Source organism: Orbicella franksi, chromosome 7 (genome assembly GCF_964199315.1).
Source record: "Orbicella franksi chromosome 7, jaOrbFran1.1, whole genome shotgun sequence".
NCBI classification, from domain to species: domain Eukaryota; kingdom Metazoa; phylum Cnidaria; class Anthozoa; order Scleractinia; family Merulinidae; genus Orbicella; species Orbicella franksi.
Window position 1 is genome coordinate 8812015 of NC_138151.1, and position 22287 is coordinate 8834301.

At 38.1% G+C, this 22287-nt stretch overlaps 2 protein-coding genes across 3 annotated transcripts in view; one reads left to right on the forward strand and one right to left on the reverse strand.

The window, feature by feature from the left end:
• Positions 1-500: 500 nt before the first annotated feature.
• Positions 501-5593, reverse strand: LOC145493360 (uncharacterized). 2 transcript variants are annotated; one of them, XM_081472822.1, is made up of 4 exons: positions 5157-5593; positions 4465-4690; positions 3151-3234; positions 501-1056 (listed from the first exon to the last, which is right to left on the reverse strand). In XM_081472822.1, the coding sequence occupies exons 1-4, from the start codon at positions 5480-5482 to the stop codon at positions 883-885; spliced, it is 810 nt and encodes a 269-aa protein (XP_081328948.1). In that variant the 5' UTR covers positions 5483-5593; the 3' UTR covers positions 501-882. The 2 variants fall into 2 exon arrangements, with proteins under 2 accessions (XP_081328948.1, XP_081328949.1); XM_081472823.1 differs by lacking the exons at positions 501-1056; positions 3151-3234 and adding an exon at positions 3241-4173.
• Positions 5594-6257: 664 nt separating this feature from the next.
• LOC145493288 (dynein axonemal heavy chain 2-like) overlaps positions 6258-22287 on the forward strand; it is a 74169-nt gene continuing 58139 nt past the window's right edge. Inside the window, exons 1-20 of the mRNA XM_081472713.1 lie at positions 6258-7040; positions 7751-8096; positions 8730-8894; positions 9964-10202; positions 10939-11130; positions 12523-12660; positions 12980-13087; positions 13624-13800; positions 14386-14544; positions 14953-15135; positions 15443-15520; positions 16374-16510; positions 17230-17376; positions 17720-17876; positions 18476-18610; positions 18918-19022; positions 19575-19745; positions 20246-20374; positions 21622-21737; positions 22168-22263. Coding sequence (XP_081328839.1) covers positions 6810-7040; positions 7751-8096; positions 8730-8894; positions 9964-10202; positions 10939-11130; positions 12523-12660; positions 12980-13087; positions 13624-13800; positions 14386-14544; positions 14953-15135; positions 15443-15520; positions 16374-16510; positions 17230-17376; positions 17720-17876; positions 18476-18610; positions 18918-19022; positions 19575-19745; positions 20246-20374; positions 21622-21737; positions 22168-22263 — 3209 coding nt within the window. The 5' untranslated portion in view covers positions 6258-6809. The remainder of the gene's footprint in view (positions 7041-7750; positions 8097-8729; positions 8895-9963; positions 10203-10938; positions 11131-12522; positions 12661-12979; positions 13088-13623; positions 13801-14385; positions 14545-14952; positions 15136-15442; positions 15521-16373; positions 16511-17229; positions 17377-17719; positions 17877-18475; positions 18611-18917; positions 19023-19574; positions 19746-20245; positions 20375-21621; positions 21738-22167; positions 22264-22287) is intronic.

Here is a 22287-nt window from a genome sequence, read left to right on the forward strand (position 1 = left end):
AACAGTTAGGGCGACAACTCTTCCACATGGGACGTTAACAGTATTACTGAATGAAGCTAAGGGTGATAGGAAGAATTACCAAGGTGGAGGTTTAAAGTCATATGAAACTACATCCAGGATTTTCTATATCCTCTGATGACATCATTTCCTGGTTGTTTGCACTAACAGTCAGTAAAAATGATGAGTGATAGATAATAGAGAAAATGACATGGTGACTTAAAGATATGAATTTTATTTCTTGCATTAGAAACAATATTTTACACACTCCCTACACTCAATCATAAAATATTGTTTTTACCACTCAAAATAAAATTCATATCTTTGTGCTGCCATGTAAGTTCCTCTACCTCTGTAGACATGAAATCACAATTCACCACCAGCCTAAATAAGCTGTATGCCCTTGACAAAAGACAACAGACAGGAAAGATAATGATTTCTACACATTTATTCATTATCAAAAACTACTGCTTTGTAACGTACCAAAAAGAACAACTATAAGATAATGATGAACATCACCTTTAATGTGACAACTTATTTACAGGAATTTTGAGGGGAAAGGCATCTATTGAAGAAAGAACAATGAATGGGAAAAAAGGAGAAAAAATAGGAGAAGATTTAGGACTTCTATATGGTATTCAGTGCTTGAAAACTAGAGTAGAAAGCACGAAGGGGAGAGAATTAATTTAAGAGCATAAAAATAGAAGTGAGAAAGAGGGATTAACCAATTAAAAATACCATGGCCTGCATTAGGCTGTTTTTCCCATGGACAGTGTGGACCTCCAGCATCTGGTAGACCAAACCACTATCATTTTTCAACCCTAGATAATGACCTCTGGGAAATTCATTTTACCAAAGCTGACTGTAGTAAGGCTGGTCAGCAAATTACATGGCTGCTTTGCTCTTGAATCCAAAAGTAAGTTTCTGTCGATTGTTCCTGTTTTTGTTCAGAATGAGGTCTTGTGCAGCTTTTTCCTGCTTTTTGATTTCCCGTTCCAGGGACATTTTCTGCTCAGTTAGCGTTCTCCTTTCTTCGACCATCGCCAAACGCTCTTCTGCCTGCATGACGAAGGGAAAGAAAAGAATGAAAATAATAAAAATGTGTTCTATGAAATGATTTAATCATCCTGCCCATTTTAATCCTGATGGCAAGCAGGCCAGTTGATTAGCATACATGTATGGTAGAACAGGGATTTCAAACTCTCTTGAACAAAGACACCTTACTTGTTACACAAACAGATTGCTATATTCATGGTCACTGACAATCTAAGAGATGCTCATCCAAAAAAAAAAAAAAAACCAACAACAACAACAACAAAAAAAACAACATAACATTTGAAATTTCACTGGAAACTTGGGTATAAATATCGCAAATGGGGATCAACAAGAAACAGGAACAATGAAAATTTCCCCCAAATGTTGTAATTCCATTTTCTACAGCCTTAATTCTCTCCCGCACCTCCCACCAAAAGTTGAAAGTAACAAAAATAATTAATCTCTCTTTCTGACCATTATAAAATGTTAGAGGATTTTGTAACCATGGCAACTTTATTAACCCCTTTGCTGCAGACTTTTGTTTATACCAAAGTTCAGGTGTATGCGTTTGGTCTACTTTCTTCATGCATATGACCGAACTTTTGTTTCTATGCTGGACATTTTCAATAGGCCCTCCAAGTAGTAAAAGGGTCAACTAACAGACATCTCCAGGGTAAAATCTGCCATTAAGAAAATGGGGCACACCTGGTGCAAGATCAGTGATTGTGGGGGAAACTGAATTTCTTAACTTCCTCTAACTCTTTTCATTGGTACATTTTTGCTGTCTGTCAAGAAACACTATGTACTGTAGATGTTCTGGAAGCAGTTGTAGTTAAAGTGTTTCAAGTGTTTTTGAAACATTATGGTGTCGTTTAGTGTCATGAAAATTTTCAGTTAGGCTGTGACTGGAGTAATAATTACTCCAGCCACAGCCTAACTCTATATGTCCCAGCTTTTATCACTGAAATCAGTTTCAATATATTCAGTTAAGTTATAGAAATTGCAGGACACTGAATTCCCACACAACACTATAAATTGAGCCACATTTGCGCCATTTTCAACATGGTGGATTTTACATTAGAAAGGTCTACAAGTGTAGATCAGTAAAAACAAACCAAACTTGACCACTGATGCAAGATTATTTCTTCCTGCAGTGTGATGAAATAGAAGTACAATTTCTTTTAGTTTTCAAAAGACTAAAGCTAAAGCAAATATAGATAGAACTGATTACTAAATACATTATGCACAACTCAATGTATTCATGTTCAAAACCCAGAAGCAAATGGATTCAATTTAGCCAGTATTAAGGCCGTTTTGCCTCAGGGTTCACTAATGGCAAGCTCACTTACATCTGTAGACCAGATAGAAGATCTGTTACTTTTTACTCACTTACAGAATGTGAAATAGTGTTTTCAGTCCCTAGTGTTCTAATTCTACTAATATGAGACATTAGCAAACTTGTCATTAGTGAAAAAACTTGTTGGCAAAACGACTGGTTACCCTTAGCCAACATGAAACAAAACCCAAGCAATCAAAAGTAATGTCAATTATGATGTAATGTAAATAAATGCCAAATATCAAGGAGGAAAAAAATCTTTGAACAGGTTTGAATTGTATGTACTCTAAAGCCTTACTTTCAGTAGGATTGAATGCTAACCTAGAATGGTTACAATTTTGCAGAACTGGCCAATCAAAGACTCAACAGAAAAGTGCAGTGCTTTCAGGAAGATTTAAATTAGGTGCCAGCCCTGGTGCAAAAACTGTCAGAGGGCAATAAGAGATGTGCATGACAACTTCATCTAGAGGGCTAATTTCTGAAAACTGCTAACATTATAGCTAGCGATTTAAAACCTTCAGAAAATGTTGTTTGTACCAGGTATACTGGATTACAAAGGACACCAAAACTTCCATTTGTGTTCCAGTGCACTGTGACTTTGCATTTTTTTTTTGTGATGAAAACTTTTGTAGTAAGGTTTCATTTCAAAATCCTGTGAAATCCATTATGAAGGTAAGGCTTAGAGTTCACAGAAAGTTAAGTCATTACATGGAACTATCCAACAACCTGACACAGTGATTTGCATGAATCTACGAACATCTCACAACTAGTAGGAAACGTACCAGTTTTTGATTGGCATCATCAAGTTGTTTTTGAAGTTCATCAACTTTGTTCTCAAGAAGATGAATCTTACGACGCTCTTCTTCCTAGAAAGGAAAATAGTTACCATTCAAGATATGTCTTTCAACATATTTTCACCTTTTTAGCATGGTACTGTACCACACCAAATACATCACTTACAAGGATGTTATCTGGTTTATTCTACCACCACCATCAAATAAGTTTTAGTAAGAACAAGATGGAATGGCACCAAAATTCAGAACTTTTATTGTTCCCTCTTATGGAAAATTGTCGCTAAAATGTAAAGGTAATGATACTTTTCCAACAACAACGACATACTGTACTAAAATACAAGCCAGTCCAGTGACAACAGAAAATGCAAGGCAAAACAGCAAATGCCAAGAAATTTTGGTGCCCTCCCTGTTTGCATTAGCCATGATTATAACAATTCTTTCTCTGATAGTATACCACATTGTGATACATGTACAAGTTCAGTTTTTCAATCAAAGCAAATTGAAACAGCATCTTACCAGTTAACACAACACAGTCACAAATCTTGCATAAATGTACATTTGTACACTTAGAAAATGTATGCCTACAAATTGCTTCATGAAGCACATAAACCGCGGTTTGATACCAGTCATACATACACATTTCCGCCTAACAATTCCTATGAAATGCTCCAAGCAAAGGCTCTGCGAAGAAATCCTTCAGAGTCTGTGAAGACTTGAACTCTCCCAGAAAGTTTCACTTATTAGAGGTGGCTCAAGGTGGAATGTTCCTACGAGAGGTGCGCTAAATAATTTTTCCATTAGATGAAAGTTCCTAAACTTTGAGCAATTTCAAAAATTGCGCAGTTCTTGAAAGATTGCAGTCTTTTGTAAAACTCTGAATGTTTGAATGTCAAGTTCAAGTTCAAGGATTTATCGGCACAAGAGAGAGTTAAGAAGGTTTAAATCCAAATGCTTGGAAAGACTGACTGTTCTTGACAATGTTTTCCTTCTGAACTGAATCGCCACCGGAATCTGTGGAAATAATCTGAGTGTTTGCAGAAAAACGACACACATTCACAAGCAAAAAAAGACCTCTGGACAACAAAAGGCAGAATTGAAGGGAATCTGTGACTGTTGGTTATAGAACCCCTCTACATAGCACCAATTTTATTCCTGTGCAAGTGAATCATATGAACAGTTGACATGGAAATTTTACAATCAGAGGGAAAAAAATACAAGACCTTTTTCGTTCTCAGTCACACCCCTTTGCCATCAGTCTAGAACTTGAACTTCCAGACATAAGATAATAATTAAATTCTTCACCTCTTTCATCTGCTGTTCTTCAAGTTGCTCCTGTCGTCGTTTTTCAAACTCTTCAACCATCTGTTTCTCCATAACACTCTTGGCTTCTTCGACTCTTTTCATAACTTCAGCATCAATTTCATCTTTCCTCTTTGCAAGTTGCTCCTCAACTCTCTTCGCAACAAGTTCTTCAACTCGCTTTTGTGTTTCTTCCTCAATGATCATCTTTTCTTTCTCTGTAGCTCGACTAACAAGGGCAAAAGATCATAAGTTTCAAACCTTGTACAGGGTTCTCATTAATTTTATTGTGACAACTTCAAATTTCTTTAGTTTTTGCAATGTGATTGGCATGGTACATGACCAATGTTGACAGGCAGGGTAGGGTGGGGAACATTTTGTTAATGTGATATTACATCACAACACAAACTCAACAACATTTTTAACCTGGATTTTCAAGAAAAAACGCCTTAAATTAAGTCAATTTTCAGTACCAGAATTAAACCAATCAAATTATACAAAAGCAGACCTCCGCACACAGACAAAAAGAACTGAAAGAGGTCTAACAATGGAGTAATTAATGCAAAAGAAACAAGTTCGTTTAAGAAAAAAAAAAAACCTTCACAATAAAGGACTATAAGACCTTAACACATTTTAAAACAATTCGACACACGTTAATTAAGTCTTAAATTGCACATCCTCAAGCTTGCTCTTACATTTTTCTTTGCCGTTCCATTTCTTGCAGTCTCTCTTCCTCAAGTTCCTTTCGTTTAGCGGGGTCATCGTCTTTTCTCTTCACTATCGATCGGCCAAATCTATCAACACTAGGAGAACGACTCCTACTCCTAGAATATCGCTTTTTTCTTCTCGGTGATCTCGAGCGTCGGCGAGGTGAACGATCGCGACTTTTCTTCGACGAAGATGGCGTCGAGCTCGGCGATCTACTCCGCGTTTTCCGACGATAACTGCGATCTTTCTTGTGTTTTCGACGCGGACTTCCACTCTTGCTTCTTGAGCGGGATTTTGACTCGCTCTTGGGCATTATAAAAGACGGAAAAATGGGTTTTAGACGCTGAAATTAACTTCTGTTATACTCATACCACGGTGAAGTAAAATTTATTCTTCATGCTCTGCTTAGTCACCGGGCCCCTGCTACAGGACAGGGCCACCCCTATCGGGCTCATCTAGGGCTGATCGAAAAGAAAAGTGATTTTACGGCTTGATATTCATACTGGAAAAATTACGCATATTCCATAAAAAAAACAGAAGCAATTCTTGATACCTTACCAGAATTATTGTCTATTGTTTAGATACAAGTTTGGACTTCGTCTCAAAGTCCTCTTGTTTGAAACAAGTTATCCTAACAATGCCCACTCTCGATTTTTGCTCGCCCCAATCTCTACAATACACGTTAGCCTCCAGTAGCGGATCTAGGGGAGGGACCCCCGGGGGCCCGACCCCTCCCTCCTTATTTTGGGTAAAAAAGAAGTAATCACAGAGGTGCAATCACCATTGTCACGATGTCTTGTATTTTTAATTATTATATTTTTGGTCCAGGGCCCCTCTGGCTAAAAGCGTGAATTTTTTTAGCATATTTCCGACGGAAGTGGAAAGAAATTTACCTTATGAGCTGGTTTGTGACTTCAGTCTGAACCTCTCTAGAGTATTATTGTATGTTTCTTTGCCGGAAATGACAAGCGATTCTTAAAGTCAGTTTGGTTTTCTAGTTGACGAATTACCCGAGCTTGGGCATACTATGAAATCGCCTTGTTCTCAATACTAACAAGTTAAAAATTGTCTATTCTCTGAGTCTGGAAGGGCGGTTAGCTGGGACGTGAGGAAATAAACGCTGAAAAAATTGAAGCGTCGAAAGTTTTATACAAGTAAGCCGGGAGCTTTTCCCGCCTTACTTGTAAATTTTCGAGGCTTCAATTTTTTTGCCGGATTTATTTCCTCCCGCCCTAACTAACTGCCCTTTCCGACTCCGAGGATGCTTAGTTTGGAAGATGCTTGACAGGTCGACGAGTACTGGACACCAGTTCGGTATTTAGCTCACGTCCTACCCCACGCTACAAGGGAGCTTTTCTCAGCACCTGAATGAGGCAATTGTTGCTATGACAGTGATTGGATAAAAATGGCGGACTTCTTCACGAAAACATAGAAGTGATCTACACAAAAGACCAAAAAAGAAGATCACTGCTTGCTGAATGAGGTAATCGCAAAGAAATTCAAGAAGTCAATACCGTAAGGAATGCCTCTGAAATCATTTCAAGATATACAGCTTAGATTTTAAGAATTTGCAAGTGTTTTTCTCAAGTTAAATTTGACAGCGTTTGTGGACCAGTTGATCAAAATCTTGCGCATAAACAATGGATTTGGACCGCGAAGACGCAACGAGTTTGCAAGCAGGTTCTACAGATGTTGCATCTGAGGCGGCGGGAGCAGTTACAGTGGCGGATTCCAACTTAACAGTTCCAGATGAGAATAAAAATGGCGGATCTAACTCATCGTCGGAGAGTGGTTTGGAGGTCGACAGAGCCTCAGTTGGACATGGTAGCGCTGGTTCCGATGGAGAGCGAGAAATTGAACCAACAGAAATGGTGAGTTCTGACATTTTGCGTATCAGTGCATACCTTTTAATTAATGGGCAGGCTATTAATAAAAGTTCTTGCACTTTTTTAACTTTACACTTCGCATGATCAGCTGAGTTTACCATGTAGTCTTCTTACTCTTATAGGAATGCGTATAAGCTTGAGATTTAGCAGATTTAAAAACAATGTTCAAGGTTGCTCTAAAATGTTTTTAGATGTCGGAGTAAATTCTGTTTTCAGTTTAAAGTTTGATAGCATAAATGCTATTATTTTTTCTTGTTTTGATAATCAAAAGTACGAGAGCGGGTAAACGATTTTATCTATTTTCTTATATGGCCTTCCCGCGCTAAGTATAAGCATATTTTTTAAATTCATGGTTAAGTTTTTAGGCGTATGTAATTCCAGATCCTTTCAATTGAGCTTGTAGCACACCGGTATCTGTACAACGGTGTGATGTTATTATTATGAGGTAGAAACTGGAGGTTCCGTGAACAGCTTCCAGCAGATAATCTAAAGTAAAAGAACAAAAACAACAACAAGGATTAATTCATTAAGCAAAAGTCTAAACCAATGATAAACCTATTTTACATTATTTGGCTACTAAGGTAGCCTTCAGAATATGGCAGTAAAATGATATCCTGCTTGTGCAGAGGTACTGGCATAATTGTAATGTAGAGATACTTTGTGCTAACACATTGATAAATGTCTTATTTTTTAAGGTACCTTTGATTAAGGAAAGAGTCACATTAAGCAGCCTGAAATCCGATATGTGGACCGCTGAACATGATGCAACCATCCTCAGGTTTCTGAAAGATTCCACCCTTAGACTACTTGTGGTTTACGTTGACAAGCTCTTGGGACTGCAAGTTGCACTGTCTGTCCCTCCTCACCCAGCGGAAGAAATGACATACATGATCAGGTTTGAGGATGCTGCGCTCAACCCTGACAATATCGAACAGAAGCTTCAGTTTGGTACAATCAGGGCAAACCACATTGAAAGTCTTTTGAGGACCATGACAAATGTCTATGCACCCTTGTTCTTTGGAAATAGATCTTGGCCAGATAGTATCCTTGAAAAATACAATAGATTTAGATGCAGTCCTTAGGTAGAGGTTTCCTTACACTATAGTGTAAAACAAATGAAGTAGTGCTCCAGAAAGGTGAGGGGTCTCAGGTCAAAAACTTGACAAGGTCATCTACATGACCTGAAAAATTAATTGGAAATTTATAATGAACTTGGGAAATAGCCTGTTGGAATTCCCTATTGACACCCTGCCTTGAAAACTTACCTAGAACCCTGATGAAGTCAGTTTGTCTTCTCTTATTTATGCTATCCAGAGTTTGGCAGGTACACGAAAAAGGCAAGCAAATAATTGTATCGGAAATGGGAGCTTGAGTGGATTCCAACAGAAAAGTTAAGGTGGGATTAAGTGTGCCACAGGGTTTTCAAGTGGAGGGGGTGGATCATGCAAAAGCGTAGGGTTTTTTGAAGCTTGCCAGATCCATTGCATTGAGAAGACAAGCAAATCAATGCATTTGACAAGGGAAATCTACTGGATGCAATCAGAAAAGTTTTCATGGGGTTCTAAAACAGACTCAGGCTTAGCACAGTGTATAAACTTGAACAGAATTTGACTAATTAATTCTAAAATCATTTGTATGAGGTAATACCATTAAAGGTCTTTAACTATAAACCAGGCATAAAAAATGACTTCTCAGCTCAGCTACACAAGTTCATGGCTAACCTGACAGACACTCGCTATAAGATGCAGGGAAAGACTGTCCTTTATGTGCCAAATGAAGGAACAAGACTGTCTGTTGAGGAGGCTGCGAAGAGTAAAGAATTTGTGCAGCGTCTTGAAAGTGAGTTTACTCAGCAGCAATAGATGATGAGTGCAAGGAAGGTGCCTGTAAGGCTGGTGGAGCAAGGTCCTACAAGCTGACGTTGCAGGGCAACCATGACAACCCTGCGAGCAGCAATCACCAGGCACTGCTATACTGCAACACTTTGACAGTGGAAATTAATGCTTACGCTGTACTTTCCTAAGGGAGATGGCTGGGGTGGGAGCAAAACCTTTGAAAGCAACATGAAGGTTCAGAAGGGAAATAGCCTGAAGTGAATAACAGAGCTGTGAATTCCCGGGCCTCCTTGCAGAATCCGCAGAACGCCTGAATTAAGGAGGGACACCCTGGCCAACAACTGCGTCAAGTTTAACTTGGCCTAAGTTGCATTTAATCTTTAGTCATGGACAAAAGCAGGCGAGACACTCCCCGAAAAAGACCTGTTTCATTGAATGCGCGAGTTTTTCAATCTCTGATTTTCACATTTTGAACACCTCTGCCCTTTTCAATGTTGTAACCACGTGACAGTGTCCATGGCACATATTTCAACATTGAAAAGGGGGAGAGGGGGGTTTGGCTATCGATGAACAAGATGTTTTTTGAAATTACGGAAGGACGCTGATAGAAAGCGTTTGTTTTGCTCAAATGTGTCAACACTTTTGTCCATGATTGCTGCTTAAACTTCACTGCATTACATGCATTACATGTATGATCAACAACATGTTTTTACAACTTTTAACTGTCTTCTGTCTTAAACTACCGGTAAAGATTTTTAAAATTCTTGTTATGGTTGAAGTTCCTTGAAGTTTTGTGTTACTTGAAGAAAATATACCCTTTTTGATGAATGTGTTTAAATGTCAGCTTTTTTCTTAATATTACTGGCAATTTTATTATTTTTTTAATAATTTTATCAATTATTTTTTAATAATTTTATTATAATTGCTGCCTGGACTACATGTAGCATCTTATGATTATTACGTTATACAATGTAGGTTTCAAATTATTTTTCTAGTCTCCAAATTTCTGTAGACGTTCTCACCTGGTATTTAACCAACTACATAAATTTGTGAAATTTCATTTATTTTTTTAGCTGCCATGATCCACTGGACAAGACAAATTAAAGAAGTGCTTAGTAGTCAAGACACATTTGAGGCAGCAGAGAATTCAGGCCCACTGGAAGAGATTGAGTTTTGGCGCAGTCGTTGTGCTGATCTGTCAGGAATCAGTGACCAACTGGACAAGCCAGGAGTGAAAAGAATACAATCCATTCTGGAGCACTCCAAGAGTTCTTATGTGGCTCCATTTCTGAAGCTTTCAAAGCTTATTCAGGTTTGTTTGTGACTTCTGCAGCCTAACTATAGGCCTTTTCTAAAAATACAGTGTACCATGTGCAGGTTTAGCCTCACATGGACAGAGTAATTATTGAGTCTCATTGTTCTAGTGAGGCAATGGAATTGAGATTACCTGAATTTTTTTTTAACTAGCAACTAACTTTTCACGCTTTTCACTAAAATACTTTTGCTGGCGACTAAATCTGAAAACTTAGGGGACAAGTGGCCCCATTTTTTTTCCCTGAACATCGAGCCCTGTAAAGAATGCCAGAATCTTAGAAGTTTTTGAGGCCAGTGAAAATTATGTTACAGATTTATTGCAAGCAAAGAAAAAGCCAATGTATACCATCTAAGAGGTACATGTACTGTTTTCCTCTGTTGAATTCACCATCTAATTATGGAAATGTTACAAGTACTTTTAAGAAGTTGTTGCATTGCATGTGCAGCTTGTGTCAAGGACAAAGAACATGGTAAATCCTTGGATCCTGAATATGAGGCTTTATGTGCAGCTTGAAAAATATTATGGTAATTTTATGCCTAGCTACCCCCAGTTTTCCTTGGGGATTCCAGCAGCCCTTTCTTAAATCTTCATTTTCAACATAGTCCTAATTTGGGCAAAAGGTCGTTTCTTTTTATAGGCACCATCCTTAATCGAGTAAATACATTTAGGAAGCGAATTATTAAAAGCAACATGGATTGTGGACCTGAGTTACTCCAATTTGTTTTCTTGACAGGATGGATCTGCCCAAGCTCAGAGCAACCTGAAATTCCTGTCCACACTGAAACAACCTTGTGAAGAATTGGCTCAAGCACAACCCAAAGACATCCCAGCAATGCTACCTAAAATCCTGAACATCATTCGCATTATCTGGATGAACTCAGAACATTACAGGAGTAGAGAGAGACTCACTGGGCTGCTCAGAAAGGTAGGTTTTACAGTCAAATGTCATTGTACATAACATTCCAAGGACTACAGGAAACATGCATGTTACTGATGTGTTAAATTTCACTTTTTAGAGACAAGGTCTAAGCTACATGTCAATACCAAAAGTACTCCCTGTGACACAACAATTTGTAACTAGGTGTCTTTGTTAGAGTGGTTTTCAATTGAGTGTCGAAAGTAATCAGACAATTACTTTGGTTTTGGCTTTGGCTTTACTACGGTTTGAGATTGGCTGAGTAGTCTAATTGGCAATTAATTGGTTTGGTTTTGGTTTTACGACACTCAATTGAAAACCACTCTAAGCAGGTGTCCCTAAATTGGGGTTTGACTGTACTTAGCTGATCTCTGTTGATAGCATCTGTGCTAACTCTCTGGATTATCTGAGAGTCTCCTGAATACAGGTGGAATCTTCCAGTCTACCATATGGCTCACCAAATCTCCCGGACAATACGAAGGAAAGCCCATAAAATACAGTTTTCAGAAATACATTGTATTTTTGCCAACTTTTTGCATTTTTGTTGGAAACATTTTTTGATGTGTGATGCATTTTTGTGGTTGAATTGGCGATGTTCTACTTCAAACCAATTTTTTTAGGGCCAAGGAGGTAAAATTAGTGATCTCCCAGATTTCAGTTTTTTTAGGTTGGCATCACTGCAATAGCATAGCAAGCTATTTAAACATGACTGTGCTGATACATGCAAAGTGATGCTTGTTTAAAAAAATTAACACGTAACATGCTTAATTTTGGCTTTTGCACATTAAGTACATTCAGCAGCTGAGATTAAGTCTTTTACTTTGTTACCTGATCTTCCTCATGTCACGCCAGTTACATGTAGATGATGCATATATGAGAGGCTTCCCACGTTATAAATTTCAGTGATAGATTTTATCTACTGTAATTTGTAAAAGAAAGTGAACTAATTAAAAGAAATATATTTCGTTATACCCTACACTGCTAAATAAATGTACATGGAATCCTTATTTGTACTCATAATTGAAGAAAAACTGTACATTTTACAAAAACAGTAATATTAAAATTTTAAAGGTTAGTACATGGCTGCCTGAAATAACAATAATGGGATAAAGAGATTGGACAGCTATTCCTAGTGATTATATCATATTTATAATGGGGTACAAACACATTCAGCACCATACAAATAAAGAGTAAGTTACTTACAGATTTTACAGTGACAGTTACATGGAAAATACTGTGTAATGACAGATTGGGAGACATAAGTAGAGATTTCTTCTTCATGGACACAGGTATAAATATTCACAAAGTACAGATGTACTGTCCTGCTGCCTCATCCAAACTTGTACACTTGTCTACTAACTGCAGTTTAGAAGTTTGACATTTGTGTACTTGCCTTTGCAGGTGAGTAATGAGATTATCAAGAGGTGCAGCACCAAAATCTCTCTGGAGGACATCTTTGAGGGTCGGATCAAGACAAGTATGCAGGGCTTGCAGGAGAGTATTGAGTGCTGTGAGTCATGGAAACACACTTACAGTAAGGTAAGGCGTTCAAGTAGGTTCAAAATCTGAACATAACAGAGCTATTTGTAGGATGGTTGTGGAATGATCGCAAGAGGTTGAGGTTAAAGTTTGTTCCATTTCAAGGGATCACACAAGCCAGGTGACTTGTGTCATTGAGGTGTCATGCAGTGAACAGGAACACCACGACTCCAAGTGATCAAGAGATGCCTTTGGGCTAAATCTAAGAACTATTTCAATTGATTTTTACAATAGACTAACAAACAGAGTTGTATACCTAATGCATTACCACGTTCAATTGGTTCTTTTCTTCAGATCAAGTTTGTTTTGCCCTTTTTAGATCAGTAGAATGCATTCTAAGCTGTCAAATGAGAAGTGGATTCTTGACCAGAGCAGCATCTTTGCCCAAGTGGATGCCTTTGTGCAGCGATGCAAAGATCTTCTGGAGGTACTGTAATTGTTACAAGTTATTATTTTGCCATGCCTGATCACAATGTATTATTAAATTATGTGTTCCAGAACACTGCTAAGGTACTAGACAAGTATTATCTGACATGAATTCAAAGTACAGATCTTCAGGATTGCTGGGTTGCCTATCAGCTATTTCAAGATAAGCTTATCATGTACCGAGGCTTGACATGTACAGAGTGTGGTTGCATTCTGCTGGGGAACCTCTGCCTGCTGGCTGGATATGTTCAACAACCAGTCAAACTGTGCAGCTAGGACTGACAGGATTCAGCCATGAAAAAAAATCATCTCTTGCTCCCTTAAGGTGTCAAGGGATCACCCTAACACCACCCCTGCCTTCAACACCTAATGCATGCAGTCAGCACAGCGTAAGCCATGACATCAGTGCCCACTTATGTTTGTGCGACCAGAAAATCAGAATATGACCATTTTTATAATTAGGCAAATAGCCAGTGGGCATATAAATATTATTTCTAACACCTTGCAAATTTATGATTTGTGAATTTTCACTTACAGGTGTGTGAGGGACAAATCCACTTTGCTAGAATGTATGATGGAGAGAAGCGACCACTGCCATGCTTCCATGGTGTGCGAGGTCCAGAGGTTGTAAGGAGCCTTCTGGAGATTGAAGCAACATTTGAAAAGAATCTGCAGATACTCAAGGATGTGAAGAAAACTATTCTGGATGTCAAGGTAAACGAGATCATAGCATAACCAGCAGCATTTTGTTAGGTTGTCTTAAAAAAAGAAAATTTAGGCTCCTTATCTTTACAGTACCTGGTTAGGGAGAGGCACAGTGACAGTAAATAAGAAAAATGTCTTGATCAAGATCCCAATCAGAGACCCTGGCCAGTACTTGAACTCAGATCTTTTGATCCGACGTCCAAATAGAGCAATTAATTAAACTATGGCATCCCCTGATGGAAAGCTGCTATGTTAAGGTTAAGGAAGACAACATTTTTTGTCGAAATCCCCTTACTTACCTAGGCTGACAATAGTATTACTACTATACCACCTTGTTCACAGGACTTCTCTACAATACAGAGGAAGAGTCTTATCAAAGACTGCTATGTTATTATTAATAGAGCATTTTGTTTTCTTTTTTTTTTTGTGTATTTTGAATTACAATACTTGTGGCTGTCAGTCGTATGCTTCTTCTTTGGCAAAGTTCTCTTACAGTATTTCCTGTTTGATAACATTGTGATTATCTAATTTACTGTCAGTGATAATGTCGTAGGCAAGTCCTCCTTCTTGTTGAAATCATGTTTTGCTCAACAGGCAACCACCTGGCATGATGATTACAACAGATTCCGTGCTGGGGTGAAGGACCTTGAAGTCATGGTTCAGAATTTGATGTCCTCTGCTTTTGAGACGATAACCACTGTCCAGGAAGGTGTAGAAATATTGGACATCTTCCAGCATTTGTCATCTAGAGAGGTGAAACATTTTGAAGTTATGTTGTAAAATCTCAAAGAATGGCGATATACACACTGGTTATACATGGACGTGTATGCATTTTGTGGTAGTTGTAACTAGATTCTTTACTGTGTTTTGCCAGGCTGAATGTACTATTCACTTGCAAAGAACTCACTCTCAAAAGAGAAATAAGTAAAGCCATATAGAATTGCTGGCCCAGTTGTGTGGGAAATTAAGGTTCAAGTCTTTTAGTTTGGTCTGGACTTTTTCATAGCCCAATTTTTGGTAATCCTTGTATCAGGAGAAGGTTTGTAGGACTTTGGTTAACCACCTTTTCATTACAACAACAACAACAACAACAACAACCATTTATTTGTACTCACAATTTATAAAATAATTACAAAATAATTCATTTATTCATGTTTGCAGGCTATCCGACGTACAATTGATAAGAAAACAGTGGAAGTGTACCAACTCTTCAATGAAGAATTGAACCTGGTGAAGAAAGAATTCAACACCAAAACTGTGGACTTACCACCCATGTATCCACATTATGCAGGATCTGCTGCCTGGGCAAGAATGCTCAAGAGGCGCATTGACCGGCCAATGAATGTAAGAATTTGATCAACATCAGTTCAAACCCAGTGCTGTCATTAAGGGCTGTAACCCGTAACACCTTTCACGATTGAGCATACTTGATGGGCCCTTGATGTTACGGGTGAACTTGCCTGTAGTTGATATGTGCAATTTACCTACATGTGTATAAAGTAGCAAGTTTTTTATGGGTGTGAAGATCAAGGCTACAGTTGAATCAAAACTTAACGACAGCCCTGCAAACCTACTTGTAGACTAAGCACAAGTTATTATGCTGAATATGCACATCTAGCTTGTTTATGCAGATGTTTTTCCTGTGTCATAGGTTTTGAAAAAATCCTTCTTTTTGCCATTGATTGGAACTGGAGAGGAAATCAGATCACAATATCAACAACTGGCCCAGGTATCTGTTATTTGTTTTTAGAGGTGATGGCAGCGCTAGAATTCACACTTCATCTGACAAGTTTGTTGCACAATTTCAGAGAAAGTCCTCGATTTCAAAGGAAATGGGGGCACTGATCAGTGGTGTACATACTTAACGGGGATTTCTCTTGTATGCATTAGCTATGTAGAATTTTGCAATATCGCTTTGTTGATTAAATGGGATAGAACTTACATACAACTCTTTATTGGTGACATTTATCCCTTGTAATTCTGTCAGGTTGTCCCTACAATGTTCTAGTAACAGTTTAAACACCTGGATGTAGAGAGTGCCTGTGGTATTGTCAAGTATTGGCCCTTAGAATACAGGACCAGTTTTTTCAAAGCCCGATCAAGTTAACCCAGGATTAGTGAGAATTTCGGTTTCAGTTTTGTAACTTTTTGGTGAGGTTTCCTGTTTGTATTGTTTGTTCTTCTGTTTTGAGTTTGAATAATCTCAAACTACACAAAACATTAGCAGTGAAAAAAAAAAAAAAAAAAAATTACAAGAAAAGTTAATACTTTGGGTAACTTTTAATCCTGGGTTAGTTTTAACCGGCTTTCAAACAACCCAGCCCAGGATGACATGACAAGGCTGGAAATAGTATCAGTGAATTTTGAATGATGATAAATTTAATAATATCGAATATGCTAAACATTCAGGCCAAGGTATGTACATTCCTATGATAACTGGCTTCCTTCTATCTTCTAAATTATGGTTTTCTGATGTTAAATTTAATTAAAGAACAGCTGTGCTAAACTGATGATTTCTCAGATTTGCAGTCATAGAAGCACTGTAAGTATTTCACATTTTTGACCATTTTGTTATTCTGTAGGCCCTTGATGAGTTTGTGAGAAAGACTTTCAATGAATGGACATCTACTGTGGACAAAGAGGCTACCAGGTTACTAGAAATTCCTCTGATGCGACGCAGCCTTGACAGATCTGGAACTCTTGATCTCAATTTTGACAGGTTAATTTTCCATTTGCTGTTTTGTTACTTCTTATTTTCTTATAAATCTATTTATTTAGATGAGGAGTTGATACTGATCCTGGCTGCATATTTGTTCGTAGGTGAATAAATTAATGTAGTATCACTACTCACTGTCAATGCTTTCAGTGACAAGTCTTTGCCAATCTCTCCAATCTTACTGGCCAGTTGTCACCCTTAAAATGTCTTGCTTTCTTTATCCTAAACCAAGTCTGTTTCAAGAATGAATATGCTACACCATTGTATGAAGTTGAAGTCATGGGGGATCGCTTGCCATCAGAACAATAATTCATCTCTCTTCATGCTGCCTTTTGTGCTCCGCCACCTTCCTTTGGCATCAGTGATAACAGTGACTGCATGCAGAACTTATCAGTTTCTTAAATATGAAAATACTACAGAAAATTTAGCTTTGTTCTATGTTTATTATTGAAAATTATAGTAATGTAACTTTCGAGTTAACTATACAGTGGAACCCTGCCTTGGGGCCACCCCTTTACTATGGCTACTTTGTTATTAAGGTCACTTTATTCTCACTCAAACAAAAGCTCAGTCGGTCACTTTCTTATTTAAGGAACCCCTTTAATATGGCCACCCTGTTAATATGGCCAGATTTTTGTGACCCATTGGTGACGGTATTAATGGGGTTCCATTGTAGTTAAATTATTCTAATGATCTATTTTATGCTTTCCTTATACCCTTAGGACCCTTCTTAAGTTATTTAACGAAATTCACTACTGGGAGAAGTTGATGTTTGAGACACCTCACTATGTGTCGGATCTGTACATGAAGAAGGAAGATCTAAGAATACTCCGAGAAAATGTGCTGCTTGTTGTCCGAGATTACAACAGGTTTGTTCCTTAGATTACAAGGTTGAAAATAAAAGCCAGAGGATAGTATTTAATTGTGGAATCTTTAGTATGAAGCAACTTGGAGTATCAGTGAATCTATTGTTAGTGTCTGTCAGGGGTTAATTATTTCCCAGAAGTTTTGACTGGTTGCCTTTAGGCTCATGATTTGTTGGTGGACAGACCTTCTATGAAAGTTAAGTGATTTAATGCAATTTGCTCACAGTAGCGAAATTGAATTGTGTGTCCAGCCCTGAAATTGTTCAATAATACCCAATGTGTGGTAAGTACTCCTGAGAAAAGTTGTTAATTAACCTTACAATATTTTGTTGTTTCCTGTTTTCAGAATCATAGCTGTTTTGTCCCCGGAAGAGCGTGGATTGTTCAGAGAAAGAATCAGGTCCCTGGACAAAAAGATCCACCCTGGCCTGACCAAGCTAACGTGGGCATCAAAAGGAATCTCTGATTACTTCATTGGAGAGTGCAGAAATAACTGCAGTAAGGTAAGAGGAGGGTTCAAATTTGTGGATTTTGTAGTAAAGGGACGGACGTTAGTTGGAGTCGGTACACGTGTGTTAGCCCAAATTCCTTGCCCATCAGCCTGTATTCATGTGTGGACTAAAAGAGATTGTGGCACTTACATGTACACGTGTGTAAAATGCGTGTAAGGAGCGTGTCATTATAGCGTTTAAAATTTATTGATCATGTAATCACACGCATATGGAAAAAAAATTCACGCGTATGCATGTATTGTCTGTATTTAAATTGGAGGAAGAAATTCTTTGTTATTCATTGACACATCTGCGTGTCATTTACTGGTAACTTGTATTTGAAAGACGTGACTTTTGATATTCATAATGAAAAGAAGTAAAATCAAAACAGCGAATAATTACATGTAGCAGACTCGCGCGAGTACGATCAAACAAATACTGTCGCTTGCTTGCCCACTGCAGTGAGTGTTCTTTAACTATGCCAGCCTTGCAGAAAATCCATTTATTCCATGCTTTCAGACAGGATTTTCTTTGTATCTTGACATATCCTGCAGGGAACTATATCAAGGTTGCACATGCCAGGTTACAAAATTGTATTTTTTTATTTGCAGGTGCAAGATATCGTGGATGACTACAAGAATGCAAACTTGACCATTTCCAAGAACTGCAAGAAGATCAGTGAGATGTTACTTGTCAAGATTGATGGCAAGAGAGTCTATGACAACCTGGAATTTGAAGAGGAACAGGTAATGCACTGGTGAACCAGCCTGGATATTTATTTGAATTACTCTCATAACTGCTGTTTTAAAAACTTTCTGGCAGGTTGTTAGGCGATTTTGTATTTTGAGCTTGTGAGTGAAAATGCAGTCACTTTAATTTGATGATGAAGTCTCTGTCTTGTGGGGTCGGGTAAAATTAAATACTAAAAATGCAAGAAAAGTAAATCTAAAAATCTTAAAAATCCAGGCTAAACTCTGAATGCAGATAAGCATACTCTCTTTGGCTTTAAGGTTTTGGATGGGGAAACTAATGCAATGCATTTTTGTTTTACAGAAAAATCACCGCAGCCTTGTACAGACAAGACTTCAAGTCACTCATGTGGAGATTGTTGGCATCATGAAACAGACATATGAGGTTTTCAAGCATGATGGGCAAGAGGTAAATGTTGCTTACATGTAGATTGCAATTCTTTCCTGATGTCACAGCCTGAAAACCTGAGATAACATTTAAAAATGTATTTGTAACATTCAGCACTTGATCTCATTGTATAAGATGGTTTAAACGTGGGAATATATCAATTTAGTAGATTGTTTATAGGGTGAACATTATTATATGTATGTTTGCACAAAGCAGTTTTCATTTGAGTGTTAAAAAGTAAATGTTAAATACTACGCTACACGATTGGCTTAAAAAACTCGCTCCAGTTTTCATCTAATCAGGAGTAAAACCAAAACCAATGGTGACTCGCTTGGGCACGTTTTCCCGCGCTCTGCGTCAGCTACGTATAAGTACCTGGAGTTTTGAGTGGTTCACTTGATTGTCTGAGTCGTTTGTAACTGGATATAGTGATTACTTTGGGTTTGGTTTTACGTTGCTCAATTGAAAACCGCTCCTAATGGTAATAATAACACAAAAGAACGCTATATCAATTTGTGGATTTGAAACTGGTTTCTGTCTCTTTTGCTTAGTCTTCTTTTGTTTGTGCTCCAGGTTCAAGCCCATTGGCTTCGTTACACAGAGAAAATGGATCGCATGGTGGAAGAGGCATTCAGATTGAACGTCAAGTGGTCATTACAGGAGCTATCTAGAGCCATCAACGGTGATGGAAAGAGTGTCCCAAACCCTCTACTGAGAGTCAAGGTCGTGTTGGAGGGAGATAAGGTTAGTTCCCATGGGGATACTTCATAGTAATAGGCTAATGGAGATGTTCCGCTGGATGAGTCGCATTTTCAGAACTGGAATGACTATAATGGGGCTGCATTTACAATAGAGTTACTAGAATGGGGTCGCACATTTTTAGGGATTTTTGGGGTAAGAAAATTCTGGCAAGCAGGGATTTAAAAATGGGAAGATTTGCGGTGAAACTGTTGTTACTGTTCTACATTCAGTTTAACAAATATGTCACTTCATTTTAGGATGAAAGCGACTTAATTGGGGTCGCGGAAATTACATTTGCCCCAAAGTAACTAAAATGGGGTTTATAATTGGCCACAGAATAGACTATAATAGGAAAGGGGTTTTTAGAGGCCAGCGGCACATACCCAACAAAAATGGACCCAGGTACTACCTAAAGGAGTTTAGTTGTGGGAATGGCAGATGCCTGTTTTGACCAATGTTTAGTGGATTCTGGCTCATCTTGATTGTTTTTTTACTTTGAACAGGTTGAATTTTCACCAACACTAAAGAAACTTGCCAGTATGATGGACCAAATAGCTCTGCAGCTGACAACGTGCCTGTCAATCTTCCAGCGACTACCAGATATCCTCACCAAGAAAAGGTCTACTAAAGAGGTAACCACAAATCGATTTAAGCAAGGAATATAGACGGAATATATCAAACACGAAAGACCGTGTTCGACCACATTTCCAAACACCGAGAGGAGAGTTGAAAATACGACGCGCAGCGGAGTATTTCTGACGATCTTTGTGGTGTTTGGAAATCTTGAGTGTTTGATATATCTTCTCAACACCAACACAGTCATGATTTCCTTTCTTTAACCTTGATGAATTATTAATGAGTATTACACATTTACGTGGTGCTGCGCATAAAAATTACAGACTTACCTTTCAGTCAGAGTTTTAGTGCTTCTAGTATCAATGCACTGAATTATCTTGCGCATAAAATACTATAAAATTGGGATACAAATCGCGCTCAGTGAATAGATGCAAAAATCTCCCCAATAATAATCTCTTCTGAATTAAACCCACAGGCTTACATTTGGTTTAAGCCTTCCAATCTTCGAAGCCTTCCGACACTCCTAGAAATGTTTGATCAAGGCCATGTTCTTATGGACGTTCGCGCTTATTGTTTCTGCGCATCCTTATTGCGCATGCAAATTTACACGTCATCCATGAGAGTGCGTATTAAGTAATAAAATGAACAATGATAGGGCAGATGGCCATTGCTATAGCTTTACCTGGATGGAACGATCTTGGACGTTCGGTGACCCCTACTTTTCTTTCCAGAGACAGATTTTATTTACAATTATCTCCACATTGTTCAAAAATGAACAAAAACTCAATGTGGGAAGTGAAAAAAAATTTCAAGATTTCTGTCCACGGAACATCGAATCCTGCCATCTTGCGGCTGCAAGTCGCGTGAAACTACGGTCACTAAATGCGACCATGTATTAATTGTTTTTTAAGGAACCTCACCAGTTTACTAAATTCACCTAAATTCACCTAAATTCACCTAATAGGTCCACTTTAACATTATTTGGCAGAGAACATTTCACGTCAAAGATCTAATTGCAATATTTCTGGGCTTACAGACACTGAGGCCTTATTCGCTTATTCGCTTATTCGCCCGATTTTTTCAGACTTAGGGTGTTCTTCCGGGTATGTTCTCTCCAAAACGAAGTTGGAGACCCCCCACTTTTTTTACATTTCTGCCATAACTAACTCATCATCTTACAGTGGTAAAAGTCTCAGAAAAAAAATCAATGTTGGAAAATTTTCTCGCGAACCTCCTTAAGTCAAGGTTTTCAACCAACAGGAATTAGACAAGACTTATGAATATTATTTGTGTTTCCTTCTAGCCTGTGTATGTGATTATTGAAAGGGATGAAGAGACAAAGAAGATTCAAGCGAGTATCAAGGCTGGCATGTCAGCTAACGCCTCTCATCTGCAGTCCTACCTTAGCACCTGGGATAGGTATGAACCATGCACAATTAATGTTCAGTGCTGAAAAAACACACACAGATTAGCCGCTGTTCTGGACAAGCTATGTAAAATGTACAGTCAAGTTGAAAAAAGATATAAGACAATGAAGATTAAGTTGTTTGGGTAACAAACATATGCACTAAATGTTATGGCTGTTTTAACACCTTTTATACACCTGAACTGTTTAGAAGTAGGATTTTAAATACACTTCCTTTATACTCTTGTATTAGATGTGGTGTGCAAATGGCATCTGTTACTTTATATGAAATTTTTTTATTAATTTTATGAAACTGCTCATCGATGTAGGCTTACAACTTACCCTTAATAGCTAAAAGTCAGTAAGATTTGAGCTTTAGATGTAAGGTGCTTTGCGTTTCATCCTAAATAGTACTAGTATCTAATGAAACCTCTTACTGTTTAGCTACCGAGAAATCTGGGAGATACAGAAAGATGCCTTCATCAGAAGATACCAAAGACTTAACCCACCAGTGTCTTCCTTTGATGCAGATATTTACAGGTTTGTGAGTCATAATCATTTAAT